This window comes from Bos indicus x Bos taurus, chromosome 8 (genome assembly GCF_003369695.1).
Source record: "Bos indicus x Bos taurus breed Angus x Brahman F1 hybrid chromosome 8, Bos_hybrid_MaternalHap_v2.0, whole genome shotgun sequence".
Classification (NCBI taxonomy): domain Eukaryota; kingdom Metazoa; phylum Chordata; class Mammalia; order Artiodactyla; family Bovidae; genus Bos; species Bos indicus x Bos taurus.
Genome location: NC_040083.1, coordinates 83,645,489 through 83,663,886, shown reverse-complemented (window position 1 = coordinate 83,663,886; position 18,398 = coordinate 83,645,489). Strand labels below are relative to the sequence as shown.

The 18,398-nt window shown below is 39.9% G+C and overlaps 1 protein-coding gene across 1 annotated transcript; it reads left to right on the top strand.

Moving 5' to 3' along the window:
- The first annotated feature begins 8,663 nt into the window (after positions 1 to 8,663).
- LOC113897535 (protein FAM240B-like) lies at positions 8,664 to 17,144 on the top strand. The gene is made up of 2 exons (XM_027550293.1): positions 8,664 to 8,806; positions 16,823 to 17,144. Exons 1-2 carry the CDS (start codon positions 8,664 to 8,666, stop codon positions 16,914 to 16,916), a joined length of 237 nt encoding a protein of 78 aa, XP_027406094.1. The 3' UTR covers positions 16,917 to 17,144.
- The last annotated feature ends 1,254 nt before the right edge of the window (positions 17,145 to 18,398 follow it).

The window sequence follows — 18,398 nt, the reverse complement described above, 5'->3', positions numbered from 1 at the left end:
TTCCCTGGAGGAGGAAATAGCAACCCCTCCTATAGACAGAGGAGCCCAGGGGGGCTGCAGTTCATGGGGTCACAGCGTCAGATATGGCTGAGCACAGCACAACATGGCCATGATAGCTATTTATATTTGCTGCTCCTGATTTTCGAGCCATTGGGGGTGGGGGGAAACATAGCTATCTAGGTGTCAAGAAAAAGTAATTGTCTTATATTCTCCTCTGTCCATGGGATTTTCCAGGCAATAGTACTGGAGTGGATTGCCATTTCCTTCTCCAGGGGATCTTTCCGACCCAGGGATCAAACCCAGGTCTCCCACATTGTAGACAGACGCTTAACCGTCTGAGCCACCAGGGAAGTCCTCTAGGTGTCAAGAAAAAGTAATTGTCTTATATCCTTAGAGAATCTCAGGATTGTTGTTGTTTTATTACTAGGTTCTATCTGAGTGTTTTGTGACTCCATAAACTGTACCCTGCCAGGCTCTGTCCTTGGAATTTCCCAGGCAAGAATATTGAAATGAGTTGCCATTTTCTTATCCGGTGAGTCTTCCCAACCCAGGGATCAAACCCACGTCTCCTGCATTAGCAGGCAGATTCTTTACCACTGAGCCACCAGGGAAACCCTAATACTGGGAATTTTAAAAGACTTTAAGAGCACACACATAGATTCATCTAAAGGGTCTATTCCTCTCTAATCTGCGTACACCACAGGATGAAAGTAGCAAGTTGAAATATAAAAGGGATGAGGGTAAAGACCTAAACTTGGGTTTATTAAAAAAAATCAATTTCACAAGAACATAATGGAAACAACTGAGTTTGAAAATTTTCTCAGTAAAAGATAAGATCTTAATCTCAAAGATCTTTCAAAATGACTCAGGAGTTTTCAGCTACCTGATGAGTTTATGTGTCTGGACATTCCTTAGCATTTTTTATCCCTGTAACTATATAAGCAACACTGATCTGTCCCATAGTAGACTACAGTGGTTTTCCCTTCTTCCTGACTCCACTCAAAGAACAACTTAGGAAAGTAATGCTTTTTCAGTCTCATTGGAGCCCCTACAGGGGCAGCACTACAGATGTAGTTGATGAGACATGTGAGGATGTAGAGAAAGTAACTATCAGTGCTTAGGTTTCCCATTAGCACTCCTAGGGAAAGCTGGACACCTTTAATTTTATGTCCCCTGACTCATTTTGATATTTTCCTAAAAAATGTTTTCCTAGAGTTACCGTTAATTCTGTTTCTTGAGGCTAAAAATGAAAAGAGCTACTACCATGCTGCTTATAGCACAGTATATGATGCAATAGATGTAAAACAAGTAAAATAAAGGAGTACAGGTGGCATAGTTCATCTAAAATAAAATATATTTCCTTGAATGTATATTCTTACATGCTATCATGATCCTAAATGCTGAAGTTCACATTTTCCAGCAGTTTCTAGCAAAACAAGCAGATTATGAAGTAATACGGGAGGATTGAGTCCAAACTTTGGCAGCGTAGCAACTGTCAGCTTTAGTAAGACAATCACTTCTTAAACATATTGGACATTATTTAGTGAATGGGATTACAAAATCTGACCACAGGGATCCCCAAATATAGTATCCTACATGATGTGAAGGTGAAACATAACCAAGAACTTTTGCTAAAGTGTTCTCTGTACATTGTCCAGCTCTGGGCCTTGAACAAACACGGAAGCATCTTATCCCTTAAGTATGAGGCTTTCCAGTTCTGACAGCTCATCAACAGAGATAAATAAACCTTAAATAATCCGAGCCAAGAAAGAGTAAAACATTTAATACCATTTATAAAGTAAAAGGTGCTCAGTCACTCAGCCGTGTACAACTCTTTGCAACCCCATGGACTGAGGCTGCCAGAACTCCTCTGTCCATGGCGTTTCCCCCAGGCAAGAATACTGGAGTGGGTTGCCATTTCCGACTCCAGGGGTTCTTCCTGACTCAGGGATTGAACTTGTGTCTCCTGCATTGGCAGGAGGATTCTTTACCACAGAGCCGCCTGGGAATCCCTAAAGTGAAGATGATAAGAGCTTATTTAGGTGATGGTTCAAATTCATTAACATTTTTTGATCTTTTACCAGGGATAAGACAATAGACTGTGAGCTCCCTGAGGGCAGGCACGTGTTGTGTTGGTAGATGAATGTTTGGGGAATGAATGGCAGTGTATTAGGTGATTTCCTCTACATTACCACAACTAATCTCTAGTTTGTGGATAATGAAACTGGCTCAGAGCAGCCGAAGGAGTTATTGCCCAAAGTTACAGCAGTAACAACAGCTCTCTGTCCTCCTTTTAGCTCCTTGGCCATCCTCTAGGTGTGGTGAATGGGGCCAGAACCAAATTTGTGTTTGGTAGGCCACTGTACCTGTATGTTATCTAGTAAGTGAGGTGAGGGTTGGTGGGAAGTTTCAACCCCGTTGCTGCTGGGATGACAGCAAGAGCCACTCTGGCCAATGAGGATGGTGTTTGCACATTCAGATTTGGAGGCAGGAAAGTGGCTGCTCAGAGAGACTGGCAGGAAGAAGGGAGACAAAATGAAATAGTACAGGATGCCCTGCAGAGAGAGGCTGTGGAGGGGGTTTTGAGAAAAGGAAGAGAGATGTAAAGCTAAAGTCTTAGATAGAGAATACATCCCTTAAGAGAAACAACTAGGGAGCCATCAGACAGCACGCAGTTGAAAACCCTCATTTCTTCAGCAAGCACAGTGTTCACCTCCATCTTGAATGTGATGTCTTGAAGCAGAGCATGTGCTCTGCAAATGGCCGTGTCTTTCCTGCTTCCTGTTGCTCAAGTCTAGTGGCTTCACTCCCCTAGGAGTAAAGGGAGCCTGGCTTGACCCCTGAGAATATCTGAGTTTGACCCTTTTTCCAAGTCCTCCCAAATGTCACAGCCTCAGAAGTGCTTTCTGAAACAAAGGGAACAGGAAGCAGTGCTAGCATGCATCAGATTCTTCAGAGCCTGCTGCTTGAATTCCCAAAGGCTCACCCTGACTTAATTTACTCCTTGGATGTGTAGCTATCACCCTGCTTTCAGCTGTTTCTCTTAACCTAACTCTTAATTACACAACTGAAATGTTTTTTGAAATAAATCTTCAAATTGCACCTTTTTTTGCACCAAACTGCGCCTTTTTTTCTGAATGGAATGAATGTGAAATGACATGATGATGTGAGCAGTCTATGTTCCTGCATAGGCCTCTTTTTAAAAAATAAAAATCTCTTTAGAAAAAAATATTCTAAATATCAAGAAAAGAAGTTAGTGAACAAACTATCCTTTTTGTGAATACCAGATACCTAATATAAACTTGAAATTTTGGGGGACATTTTGTAATAAAAGAATGTGTGGATAAATCTTGCATTACTTTTTGTCAACTTTAGTTGCAACTCTGCATTAACACTTTCCTCCCAGGTAAAAGCAAGTGGTATTTTCTTATCTGTGTTTATAGAGGCAGAAATCACATCAAGAAAGTGAGAGGCCTTAGATAGTATGAACTAAATTCATAGGAAACCTAATTGCACACATTCTATACTCTAATTCTATGAATGAAAATTTGATATGATATATACTTGTTAAAATCTGATATATACTTTTATTAACAACTCTTTTAATGTCAAATGACCAGGAATTTATCAGAAATATGTGCATTAAATCCTATAGCCAAGGACAGAAAACAAATGGGAAATACACCCTTATAAAACAGAACATGCTCCCATCAGGCTGCAGGATGGGCCTTGCTCTACTCTTAAGACTCAGGGTCAGAGAGAATCTGGAGAGACTCTAGGGTATAGTACCTTCCCTCATGCTCCTGGCACAGTTTTGTCTGAGTCATTTGTGACTACAGACATGACCAGATGACTAGAAGATGGGTCTAGGAGAAAAAATAAGAGTGGATTTGGAAAAAAACTTTATGGAATACTTAAAGCTGCCTTCAGTTCCAGAAAAATCAAGCTTCTTTCTACTTTAAGACATTTATACATCCCTCTAAGTGGGAAGGTCTTGCCACCTCTCTGGTACAGTGAGAGTGTTAGTCACTCAGTCGTGTCTGACTCTGTGTGACCCCATGGACTGAAGCCTGCCAAGCTCTTCTGTCCATGGGATTCTCCAGGCAAGAATACTGGAGTGGGTTGCCATTCTCTTCTCCAGGGGATCTTCCTGACCCAGGGATCAAACCCAGGTCTGCTGCATTGCAGGCAGATTCTTTACCCTCTGAGTCACCAGGGGAGCCTCTGACTGGGACAGGTGTCAGTCTATTATTATAAATATAAATAAAATATTCTTAATTATTCTGTATTTAAATATTATGTTTTATTAATAAATTGCATATTCTATAATATTAAATATTATAATTATATAAGTCTATATTATAAAATTATAATTATTCTATATTATTGCACTCATCTGACATGCTAGTAAAGTAATGCTCAAAATTCTCCAAGCCAGGCTTCAGCAATATGTGAACCATGAACTTCCTGATGTTCAAGCTGGTTTTAGAAAAGGCAGAAGAACCAAATTGTCAACATCCACTGGATCATGGAAAAAGCAAGAGAGTTCCAGGAAAACATCTATTTCTGCTTTATTGACTATGCCAAAGCCTTTTACTGTGTGGATCACAATAAACTGTGGGAAATTCTGAAAGAGATGGGAATACAAGACCACCTGACCTGCCTCTTGAGAAATCTGTATGCAGGTCAGGAAGCAACAGTTAGAACTGGACATGGAACAACAGACTGGTTCCAAATAGGAAAAGGAGTACGTCAAGGCTGTATATTGTCACCCTGCTTATTTAACTTATATGCAGAGTACATCATTAGAAACGCTGGACTGGAAGAAGCACAAGCTGGAATCAAGATTGCCAGGAGAAATATCAATAACCTCAGATATGCTGTTGACACCACCCTTATGGCAGAAAGTGAAGAGGAACTAAAAAGCCTCTTGATGAACGTGAAAGTGGAGAGTGAAAAAGTTGGCTTAAAGCTCAACATTCAGAAAACGAAGATCATGGCATCCAGTCCCATCACTTCATGGGAAATAGATGGGGAAACAGTTGGAAACAGTGTCAGACTTTATTTTTCTGGGGGCTCCAAAATCACTGCAGATGGTGACTGCAGCCATGAAATTAAAAGACACTTACTCCTTGGAAGGAAAGTTATGTCCAACCTAGATAGCATATTCAAAAGCAGAGAGACATTACTTTGTCAACAAAGGTCCATCTAGTCAAGGCTATGGTTTTTCCTGTGGTCATGTATGGATGTAAGAGTTGGACTGTGAAGAAGGCTGAGCGCTGAAGAATTGATGCTTTTGAACTGCGGTGCTGGAGAAGACTCTTGAGAGTCCCTTGGACTGCAAGGAGATCCAACCAGTCCATTCTGAAGGAGATCAGCCCTGGGATTTCTTTGGAAGGAATGATGCTAAGGCTGAAACTCCAGTACTTTGGCCACCTCATGCGAAGAGTTGACTCATTGGAAAATACTCTGATGCTGGAAGGATTTGGGGGCAGGAGGAGAAGGGGACGACAGGATGAGATGGCTGGATGGCATCACTGACTCGATGGACATGAGTCTGAGTGAACTCTGGGAGTTGGTGATGGACAGGGAGCCTGGTGTGCTGCGATTCATGGGGTCGCAAACAATCGGACACGACTGAGCAACTGAACTCAACTGAACGGAACTGAACTGATAAATGCTATATAATAAATGGATTACTTATTCCCTGAAACTTTTTCTAAACTTCTCTCTCACTCTCAATCCTCTGGGCTGCCCACCTAGGCAATTCAGCTTGCATGGGATCACTGGCACTCTGTAGTGAGGGAGTGAAGGTCAAGGTCCTTTCTAATCTCCAGCTGGAGATACAGCTTTTCTGAGTAGGCACTCACCAGTAAGTAGAAAAGGATTTGTTTTACAGTCTTTGCATCTACTTGCCCCCAAAACCCACTAAGATGAAAAATGAGCAATGTTTAGGTAAAAAGTAAATGTTTTTTAGTATTAAACATGTATACTTTCATGGGACATACACACATATGCTACATGAACTTGCTCTGGATATGCTCAGATCCAAAATAGTCAACATTTCTTGTGATGAGGATTAATAGAAATAGAGGGTATACACTTTTAAGATGGACAGACCAAGATCTAAATTTCTGCTCTTTCAGTTATGTTCAGTTATGAGGCTATAGGCAAATTCTGTCTCTCAGCTTCTCCATCTGAACCATGAGTTCAGAATTGATTCTGAACTCATGGTTCAGATGGAAAAACTTAGAGAGTTTAAGACATTTATACATCCCTCTGTCTGAACTGTTGTGAGGATCAAATAAGACAATGTGTAAGAAATGCCTATTATATACTATATGCTCAATAAATGGTAGTTGTTCAGTCGCTCAGTCCTGTCCAACTTTTTGCGACCCCATGGACTGCAGCATGCCAGGATTCCCTGTCTTTCACCATCTCCCAGATCTTGCTCAAACTCATGTCCATTGAGTCAGTGATGCCATTCACCATCTCATCCTCTGTTGTCCCCTTCTCCTCCCGCCTTCAATCTTTCCCAGTATCAGGGTCTTTTCTAAATGAGTTGGCTCTTCGCATCAGTTGGCCAAAGTATTGAAGCTTCAGCTTCAGCATTAGTCCTTCCAATGAATATTCAGGGTTGATTTCCTTTAGGACTGACTGGTTTGATTTTGCAGTCCAAGGGGCTCTCAAGAGTCTTCTCCAACACCACAGTTCAAAAGCATCAATTCTTTGGCACTCAGCCTTCTTCATGGTTGTACTCTCATACATGATTACTGAAAAACCCATAGCTTTGACTATATGGACCTTTGTTGGCAAAGTAATGTCTCTGCTTTTTAATATCTTTAATATCTGCTTTTTAATATTTTTAATTAATGTCTGTGCTGTTTAGGTTGGTCATAGGTTTTCTTCCAAGGAGCATACGTCTTTCAATTTCATGGTTGCAGTCACCATGAGCAGTGATTTTAGAACCCAAGAAAATAAAGTCGGTCACTGTTTCCATTGTTTTCCCATCTCTTTGCCATGAAGTGATGGGACCGGATGCCATGATCTTAGTTTTTTTAATGTTGAGCTTTAAACCAGCTTTTTCACTCTCCTCTTTCACCTTCATCAAGAGGCTCTTTAGTTCCTCTTCAATTTCTGCCATAAGGGTGGTATCATCTGCATATCTGTGGTTATTAATATTTCTCCCAGCAATCTTGATTTCAGCTTGTGCTTCATCCAGCCCAGCATTTCACATGATGTGCTCTGCATATATGTTAAATACACAGGGTGACAATATATGCCTTGACGTACTCCTTTCCCAATTTTGAACCAATCTGTTGTTCCATGTCTGATTCTAACTTTTGCTTCTTGACTTGCATACAGGTTTCACAGGAGGCAGATAAGGTGGTCTGGTATTCTGATCTCTTTAAGAATTTTTCACAGTTTGTTGTGATCCACACAGTCAAAGGCTTTAGCATAGTTAATGAAGCGGAAGTAGGTGTTTTCCTGAAATTCTCTTGCTTTTTCTATGATCCAACAGATGTTGGCAATTTGATCTCTGGGTTCCCTTGTCTTTTCTAAATACAGCTTGAACTGAAAGTTCTCAGTTTGTATACTATTGAAATCTAGCTTGGAGAATTTTGAACACTACTTTGCTATTGTATGTGAAATGAGTACAATTTTGTGGTAATTTGAACATTATTTAGTATTGTCCTTCTTTGGGATTGGAATGAAAACTGACTTTTTCCAGTCTGGTGGCCACTGCTGAGTTTTCCAAATTTGTGGCATGTTGAGTGCAGCACTTTAACAGCATCGTCTTTTAGGATTTGAAATAGCTCAGCTGGAATTCCATCACTTTTACTAGCTTTGTTCATGGTAATGCTTCCTAAAGCCCACTTGATTTCACATCCCACAATGTCTGGCTCTAGGTGAGTGATTACACTATGGTGATTATCTGGGTCATTAAGAACCTTTTTGGTATAGTTCTGTGTTTTCGTGCCAACTCTTCTTAATCTCTCCTGCTTCTGTTAGGTCCTTACCATTCTGTGCTTTATTGTGACCATCTTTGCATGAAGTGTTCCTTTGATATCTGTAAATGGTAGATGTTATTTTTCTTCTGTGAGGAAGGATGGAAAGAGCATAACATTTGTTGGGTGCCTGCTATTTGCCATGCATTGCATCTAGAGCTTTGCACATACCATCTCAATCTACACACACATACACACACACAGAGAGTTGGGAAATAACTGTTAAAGGATAATTTTTTAAGTTAAAATCATGACTCTCACAAATATAAGATGAACTAGTATCAAATTTTTTACTTTATTTAATGACAAAATTAGTAAGATACTAAAACTGATTTAAGGGGAATTAAAAAAACCCCACATATTTAGGCAACCAGGGCTTTGCTGGTGGACCAGATGGTAAAGAATCTGCCTGCCGTGCAAGAGACCTGAGTTCTATCCCTGGGTTGGGAAGATCCCCTGGAGAAGGGAATGGCTACCCAGTCCAGTATTCTTGCCTGGATAATTCCATGGGCAGAGGAGACTGGAGGGCTATAGTCCATGGGGTCACAAAATCTGTAAATAGCAGTGTATGGATTCAAACATCTTTCATCATTCCAAAATTAGAGTGGCTTTATTTGAAGTACTTGGATTTGTTTTTCTTTTTATTTTTAGAGGATGAACAATCAATACATTCGTCGAGAAGTCTTCTGCTGTGAAACCTGTCATGAGCTCAAAAGCTTCTGGGAGAAGGAAATTAGCAAACAGACCTGTTACCGGGAACTGGAGGAAGATCGTCAAGGAAGGAGTGCCCTGAGAAAGTATGTGAATTGTTTCTTCACTGTTTTTCAAGGGAGATTTCCCCAGAAATATACCAGATGTGAAGATGGAGAAGCTGAATTATTTTCATTACCCACTGTGCTAATTATGCAAATGTTGGAAGCGATATTGTTAGGTCAGTGCAGCCAGAAATCAAAAGGAGAACAAGGCTTAGAAGGAAGGTTTTTATTATATTCACAGCTTTCAGTGAGAGTATCGCTGCATGCCATGCAGTGCCACAGGGGAAGCACCAGGTTTTGGCCAGGAGACAGAAGATGAAAGCAAGGGGAAAGTCTAAGCCAGAGCGTTTATTGGCATTTCCAAGGAAAAGACAAGTCAAGGCAGAGTAAACAGCTTAGGATTGGCTAGTTTGAATAATGCCCAGGGGTTTTGGGATTTATGGGTGGTCTCTAGTTGTCTGGAGCTTGTCCTGGCCCTGGGATGGTATAGGGCAGAAGAAATATGACTTTATGTATGATAGAGAGATAAGGAGGTGGTAGGGGCCACAGACTCAGGATTGGTTGGCATGCAAAAGAAAGGGCTAGCCTTGGGAAAGGCAGCCTTTCTGTGGCCATTACGCTTTCTAAGATGTCAAAATATCATAAAATATAAAAAATTACAGACATGATTTATTCTTCTACTCATGCCACCATCTATATCAGGATTTCTCAACTTTTTAGCACTACTGACATTTAGGGCCTTATAATTCTTTGTTAGTGGAGTGGCTGTCCTGTGCTTTGTAAGAAGTGTAGCAGTATCCCTCAAAACATTAGATGCTGGTAGGATTCCCATCCCCCATGTGACAACCAAAATTATCTCCCAACACTGCCAAATGTCCCCTGGAGGACAGAGTTGCCCCTGATTGAGAATAAATGATATAGATATGAACAAGCTTTTTTTGGTATAAACAAAATTGAGTTTCTGTTATTTATATCTTAATGAACTGAAAAAAATCTGTTCCTCACCCTGCCTCTGTTGCAATCCCCAGAACACAAGGTTACACTGAATTTCAGAGTTAGATCAACAGATGTGTAAAAGTATGAAAGATCCCACCTCTGAGATCCTACATATTAAGATCTACATATTAAGGATGGGGAGGATAATGTGATCTTCCCTTCACTGGCAGTTGAACTTGTTCTAGCTAAAAGAGTCTGCTGAGAGGGGAACATTTATTTATGTGAGAAGACGTGTCACATGTGTCAACATTGCTCTGACTAAAATGGCCAGCACTTGCCCTCATGTGTGTAGTACCTTGGAGCAGACGAATCAGCTCAACTTTTCAGGGACTGTCTGGGTTCTCCATTACTGAAATGGGAATAGCCCAGCCAAGCTGTCTGTTTGCTAAGATGCTTATTCACAAGTGTGATGGCATCTGTGTTCTGAGGGAGAACGAGGCATGTGCCTCCATGTTTCTGAGTATACTGAACTAAAAACACATATAATTCACATGTATTGTGTTGTACCAACATTAACTTCTTAAAACCCTTCTTCAGCTCCCAGTACCCAGAGAAATCAAAACAAAATGTCAGAATATTTGTTTATATATTGCTAATGTAACCATACATTTTGAAACTTTGTCCTAGAATAATTATTTTCCAGCGTACACTTGACCAGACCAATGAATAGCATAAACACTTGGGTTCCTATTTCAGCCCCCTGGGTTATGACTTTCCAAAATGCACATATGTAGGTGACAAACAAACATATAACACTAACACTATAAAAAAATTTTTACCCTCCATTTTAAAAAGTGGCAAATTCAAGCCACTGTGCAATCAAGAAATGTTCTAAATGAACGGTAGAAGACAAACATCTAAAAAAAAAAAAAATCTCACAAATTTTCACCCATGCTAGAGCCAATAATGCCTTCTGTTCCCCAGCTGAGCTAACCAGCAAGACCTTGTACCAAATCTGGGTAGAGTGGAAACAGGCATTTTACCATGGACATGCTTATTAGCACACGCCTATGGTTCACTGATGGGGAGGAATGCAGCCAGAGCTGCAGAAATCCAATTACCCTGGCAACACATGTGAGTTGAAGAGGTCCTGGCGATGAGATCACAAGGCAAAAAGTGGGTGGTCTCAGAACTAGAAATTCTCTTACTCTCTCTGAGTCTGGCTAGAAAGAAGCAACACAGCGGGTGTCAGTCCCCTGGAGAAGTAGAAAACGGGTTTGAAATAACTGTTGAGAGAACAATCTGAGAGAAGTCAAGCGTACTGTGGGAATAATGAACAAATCTCCTAGTGTGCTGGGACAGTCCAGGTGTATGTATATCATTTTGTTAGCATCAGGTATTATGTTCCCTTTTATTTTACAAAGAATCTCAATTTAGATGATAACTTACATGAACATCTAAGTCTAAATAACCAGGCTGAAACTATATTTGAGTAACTGTATAATACTTATATGAAAAAAATAATGTTTTAATGCAATAAGTATGACCTTCAAAATTCTTCTTCAGAATTTAGCTGAACTCACAATGTCAATATACATTGAATCTTGTTGACTTGTGTGACAAGAGGGGTTTATTAGTCCTCACCCCAAGACCATTCACCTTCCTCAGTTTTGATTCCTGCTTATCAGTTATGTCAACTCTGCTGTGTTCTGTTCTTCCTATCCAATCATTTCTTCCTTCCCCACCCCACCCCCCAGCCCCTGCTTTATTTTCCATAGGTAATTCCTTCAATTATGCTTCTTGGAGGACCCAAACTGACACATTTATTTGGGCCTAGCAAGCACGTGATAGAAAAACACTAATTATGTGCCCAACTGATCTCTGATTCTTAGGATTCTGGTTTAAGATTCACCACCCCCCTCACCAAATCCTGCTTTCTAGTCAAAACCCATACTAATCAAGCAGAATTTGTATTCCCAGATATTAATTACAACTCCTCCACAAATCAGATGAATCTAGAACAATAAATAGTAAGTATTATTTGGTCTCCATTTGAAAAGGGAGGTCACTATTTCTAGGCTTAAGGGAAAAAAAGTTCTCTTCAAGCTTTAATGTCTGTTTTACTACTCTTCTACTGTATCTGACTCTGTATACCAATTTTTAAGTATTATCTTTTTCATATTGACCTTTCTTACTACAGACTAAAAGGTCCATATACACACTTCCATTCACCAAATTACTGAGAGCACAAAGATAGAGAAGCAGCACAGTAATGAAAGATAGTGACCAGAAAGGGGCAGTTAACAGTATAAATACTCATAAAACAGGATTTAATGGGGATTTAGGTGGATAGTGGCATCTATCATCCATCTGGTAATATACAGTGATATAGCTATTATAAAAAAGTGAATAAAAGTGTCATAAACCCCAGATTCCTAAATTCTGTTCCTATAATAAATTAATCATTCCAAATGTGTTCATTTGGGTCCTCCAAGAAGCAGAGGGCAAGATGAAGTTAGATGAGTATGAGATTTATTGGGGGAAGCTCCTGTGAAAGAAAAATGGGAAGCAAGTTATGGTGTGCTGGTAAATATTTAACAACTACTTCTCTGTGGAGTATATATATATATATATATATATATATACACTCAACATTCAGAAAACTAAGATCATGGCATCTGGTCCCATCACTTCATGGCAAATAGATGGGGAAACAATGGAAACAGTGACAGACTTTATTTTTTTGGGCTCCAAAATCACTGCAGATGGTGACTGCAGACATGAAATTAAAAGACACTTGCTCCTTGGAAGAAAAGTTATGACCAACCTAGACAGCATATTGAAAAGCAGAGACATCACTTTGCCAACAAAGGTCCATCTAGTCAAAGCTTTGGTTTTTCCAGTAGTCATGTATGGATATGAGAGTTAGACTATGAAAAAAGGTGAGCACTGAAGAATTGATGCTTTTGAATCGTGGTGTTGGAGAAGATTTTTGAGAGTCCCTTGGACAACAAGGAGATCCAATCAGTCCATCCTAAAGGAAATCAGTCCTGAATATTCATTGGAAGAACTGATGCTGAAGCTGAAACTCCAATACTTCGGCCACCCGATGGGAAGAACTGACTCATTTGAAAAGACCCTGATGCTGGGAATGATTGAAGGCAGGAGGAGAAGGGAACAACAGAGGATGAGATGGTTCGATGGCATCACTGACTCAATGGACATGAGTTTGAGTAAGCTTCAGGAGTTGGTGATGGACAGGGAAGCCTGGCGTGCTGCAGTTATGGGGTCACAAAGAGTTGGACATGACTGAGCGACTGAACTGAACTGATATATATACACATATATGTACATAAGTTTATTATAAATTTTACTGATATAAAGATGTGTAACACAAATCTTTACAAATCATAAGAAAATGTACAATGCTTTTTATTACACATTTCATATAGCCAATGGATTCTCATAGCATCTTTCTATTGGCTTTTGCTAACCTTTGTGTCGATAGTCCACCTGTGATTGCAATTCAGCTATGATTTGATGAAATCAGACAAACAATAAATGCTTAATATTTTCAGCTTTGTGGGTCATATGCTCTTGTGTTGCAACTATCCTATTCTACCACTGTGTGAAAGTAGTCACAGACAGTATGTCAACAAATGGGCAGGGCTATATTCTGATAAAAGTTTGCCAAAAACAGGCAGTTGGCCAGCTGGATCTCTGAGCAACACATTTTCACGCTCGCCACACAAAGGAAAAGTTAAAGCCCCTTTAATTAATGATGAACCTGCATGATACTGGGGCTTCGCAGGTGGCACAGTGGTAAAGAATCTGCTTGCCAATGCAGAAGATGCCGGAGACACAGTTTCAATCCCTGGGTTGGGGAGATCCCTTTGATAAGCAAATGGCAACCCTCTCCAGGGGATCTTCCTGATCCAGAAATCGAACTGGGGTCTCCTGCATTGCAGGTGGATTCTTTACCAACTGAGTTACCAGGGAAGTCCATATGTAAAGTACGTGCCCACTAATGGAAAAGCATCAGTTACAAGTTTTATCTCCCCTTTCAAACTGGAAAATTATATCTTTGTGTCATTCATTCTATTTAAAGCTGAAGCAGAATGAGAATGATAACCAATGTCTTTACAGTATTCAATTCTCTCAATATTTCAACTTTCCATCCTTGGTTGCTAATGTGCTTAAGCAACAACTACCACCAAACAACAGGCCAACGTTCCAAATTCTTTGCATTCTCTCTTGAGCCCATAATTGAGCAGACTTTTAAGTAAGAAGTTTCCTGGAGACAGTTTGGTAATAGATGCCTAGAGCTTTCACAATATTTATACCCTCAGACTTCCCTGGTGGTCCAATGGTTAAGAATCTCCCTGCCGATGCAGGGGACCATGGGTTCGATCCCTGGCCTGGGAAGATTTCACATGCCTAAGGGCAACTAAAGCCCGTATGCCACAACTACTGAGCCCACAGCCTACAACTATGGAAGCCTGCACACCTTAAAGTCCATGCTCTGCAACAAGAGAGACCACTGCAGTGAGAAGCCCATGCACTGGGACTAGAGAGTAGCCCCTCCTAGACACAGCTAGAGAAAGCCTGAGCGCAGCAATGAAGACCCAGTGCAGTCAAAAATAAAAATAAATTAAAAAAAATTATACCCTCTCGTTATTCACCGCTGGGAATCTCTTCAATGAAAGTAGACTAGTATATAGAAAGAGTATTACATATTATCGTATTCATTTTAGGGTTATTTATAGACTGAAAAGTAAAGCTGAATCCAAGTTTTCTGTATTCTTTATTATATATTCTAATTTATCCATAATAATCATGCACTGCTTTAGCATTGTTATGAGTTGTGCCTCCCACCCTGAAAATTTGTATGTGGAAGTCCTAACCCCCAGTCCTACCTCAGAACATGACTGTATTTGGAGATAGTGCCTTTAGAAAAGATGAGAGTTAAAATGAGACCTTTTATGATAGGTCTCAGTCCAATCTAACTGTTGTCCTGATAAGAAGAGGAGGTTTGATACACAAAGGGACACCAAGAAGGTACAAACACAGAGAAAAGGATGGATTAAGGAGGCCACCTGCACACAAAGGAAAGAGGCCTTGGGAGAAATCAAACCTGCTGGCACCTCCATCTCAAGCTCCCATCCTCTAAAACTATGAGACAATAAATGTCTGTTGTTTAAGCCAACCAGTCTGTATTATTTTTTTTATGGCTGCCCTCATAAATGAATAAAAGCATTTATCCAACTTAAGAAACTAACCAAGTATATACCTTGGAAAACCAGTGTCCTCAGTTAGGCTCCTTGACATGCTCTCCAGAGAAAATAGCCATCAACAATTTCTCATATATGTCTCCCCAAAACTTTAGTTTTAATAAGCAAATAAATATGTGTGCTATATTTCTATACAAAATGGGACCTATACAATCTTCACTCTTCTGCAACTTCCTTTTTTAACTTACTCTTGGAAGTTTATCTATATTAACATTTTCAGTTCTTTAATGTTTTCTACTGTAATGATGTGACAATTTAACCAATCACCTTGAAGGACGTTAAGGTTGTTTTTCATATGGGGACTTTGCAATCAGTGTTGCAATAAGAATACTTATACATACATTTTTCATACACGGATAATATTATGGGATAAGTTCATAGAAATGAAGATGTTATGTCAAGGATGAATGTTTAAAATATTGATAACTATCGCCCTCTTGTCTTGCAAAGAGGTTGTTTTAGTTTAAACTTCCACTCAAGTGTGGGAATGCCAAATTTTACTGTTACTCATACTGTGTGTTGTCAAACTCTTAATCACTTTTAATCTAACAGGTGAAAATGGCATCTCACTGTTTCAAACTGAATTTAATTGAGCATCTTTTATCTGTTTATTTGCCACTCATCCTAATTATGTTGAGCATGTCTTGTGAGTTTATTTGCCACTCATATAACTTCTTTAGAAAAATGGCTGTTCAAATATTTTATCCATTATATTATTTTCTTATTATTGAGTTTGAAATATTATACTTTCTAGAAACAAGTCTCTTATCAGACATGTTACATGCAAATATTGTTAATGGCTTGTCTTTTATTCTCTTCACAGTATCTTTCACAGAGTAAATGTTTTAATTTTGATAAAGTCCCAAATTTTCTCTTCTTTTATGAATCATGCTTTTTTGTGTTGTATATAAGAATTTTTTCCTGATCCCAAGATCATGAAGATATTATTTTTTGGCTTTTTTGTTGAAGCCTTAGTCTTACTTACCTTCAAGTCTATGATCCATTTTTAGTTAATTTTGCATAAGATGTGGAGTGTGGGTCAAGGGCCATGTTTTTTTTTTAATATGGATGTATAATGTTCCAGTGCCATTTTTTTTTTTAAAGCTATCCTTCGTGCCAGGTGGCTCAGTGGTAAAGAACTTGCCTGCCAATGCAGGAGGTGTGAGTTGGATCCCTGGGTTGGGAAGATCCCTTGGAGGAGGAAATGACAACCCACTCCAGTATTCTTGCTGGGAAAATCCCATGGACAGAGGAGCCTGGTGGGCCACAGTCCATGGAGTCACAAAGAGGTGGACACGACTGAGCGACTGAGCACTCACACATCCTTCCTCCATTGAGTTGTCTTTGTCCCTGATCAAAAATCAGTTGTCTGTGTGTGTGTGTATTTATATCTATACTCTATTCTGTTCTGTGATCTGTTTGTTCCTTCACTGATGCTACACTGTCTTGATGATGGTAGCTTTATATTAAGTCCCAAAGTCACATAGTCTATATCCTCCAACTTTCTTCTACTTTAAAATTGTTTTGCTTATCAACTTCTTTTGCCTTTCCGTATAAAATTTAGAATCAGCTTGTTGACAGCTACAGAAAAGTCCTGCTGGGATTTTGATTGATATTACACTGAATCCGCATATGGATTTCAGAAGGAGTGAATTTTGGAGAAAATTACACATTCATAGACTGTTCATTACTCTTATTAATTATTTTCTTCATTAATTTGTAAAAGCCATTTGTTTCTCTTAAGAATATTCTTCAGAAGAAAATAAACTTCACCGGACCAGCAGATGCGGAAACAAATGCAATGACCACGAATATTGTTTCTTCTCCTCAGGCTCAGAGAAGAATGGAAGCAGAGACTGGAGAAAAGGCTGAGGATGTTGGACAATCCTGATGGGAAGGAGAAGCAGGCAAGCACTGTGGGCTGAGTGCTTCCTGCCTCATCCCCTTCAAAGATGACAAACCACCAAGGGCACTTTTCTAGGAGAAAAAACTAACACCCAAGTTATGTTGACTTACTAAGCAGGACGCTCTTTATTTGCTCTCCCATTTGTGAAGGGATTTACATGTGAAACCTCCCCTAGTGCTAATGGGACTCTTTATCCATCTCAATCCTCCCTGTCACAGAGGACAGGATGACCGCCAATGGGATACGAAGCTTGGGGTATCTAATATAAAAATCTCTTGGAATTAGCACTTCCAAGTTTCAAAGATCCACGTAATGTAATTTATTTCCACATTTTCTTCTCATTTTGAAATCTGAATATTTTATTCAGGCTTACCAGGGGCAATTACTGTTTGGAAACCTGGCTTCCCTAAGTATTCTGGAAAAACAGAGTCATTCGATCTTATTTCCTGTCCCCATCGCCTTTTTTAAAATGAAGACAGAAATGCTACTGCTAACAGAAAGAAAGCTAAAGAAAGAAAGAAATCATTCTTATAAAAAGAATAATTTTTAACATTATGGTTTGAAAATGAACTGAACTAAATTATTTTCTCCTCATACAAATTTTTATAAACTTTTAATTAGAAGCATGCAGTGAAAGCAAGAGAATGTTAATAAACTTGGTTGTTGTGTCCTAATGGTGTGTGCCCTGTGTTAACTCCCTCGTGCCTGTCATGGTTAGTTCTCTGACGCTCTAGCAAGTGTCAGCTCCAGCTGCCTTTAGACACATTTTGGAATTTAAAGTCACTTTCACTGAAGCCTCCTCTTGGGCCCAGACATGATCATGGTCACAGATCAGGAGGGATTCTGTCAGTCACAGGAACTAGGGCTCCTCCACTCCTCTACCCAGGGATGCCTCACTGTGGACAGGAGCAGAGTGAGAAGCCCCAGCCAGCCAAAGAGCCCAAATGGCCAGAGGGACCCAGAGAATGACACACACAGTATTGGGGAGAGTATCACAGCACTCATAGATGCTCATAGATGCTATGTGGTGGCATAAACTTCTTCCACTGTAAAACTAAAAGAGATCCTTATGGCTGAGGGGGTCACGGGGTGGCAAGAGGGCTAGAGAGGTGACTCCACAATCCCTCAGTTATGAGATACAGAGTACAATGCTCAAATCTTTGCTATAGGCTCTTATCCAATTCAGATACAACTAAGTGAAGTGAAAGTTGCTCAGTTGTGTCTGACTCTTTGCAGCCCCATGGACTATACAGTCCATGGAATTCTCTAGGCCAGAATACTAGAGTGGGTTGCCTTTCTCTTCTCAAGGGGATCTTTCCAACCCAGGGATCGAACCCAGGTCTCCCGCATTGCAGGCAGATTCTTTACCAGCTGAGCCACAAGGGAAGCCCAAGAATACTGGAATGGGTAGCCTATCCCTTCTCCAGTGGATCTTCCCAACCCAGAATCTCCCACATTGCAGGCAGATTCTTTACCAACCAAGCTATCAGGAAAGCCCAGA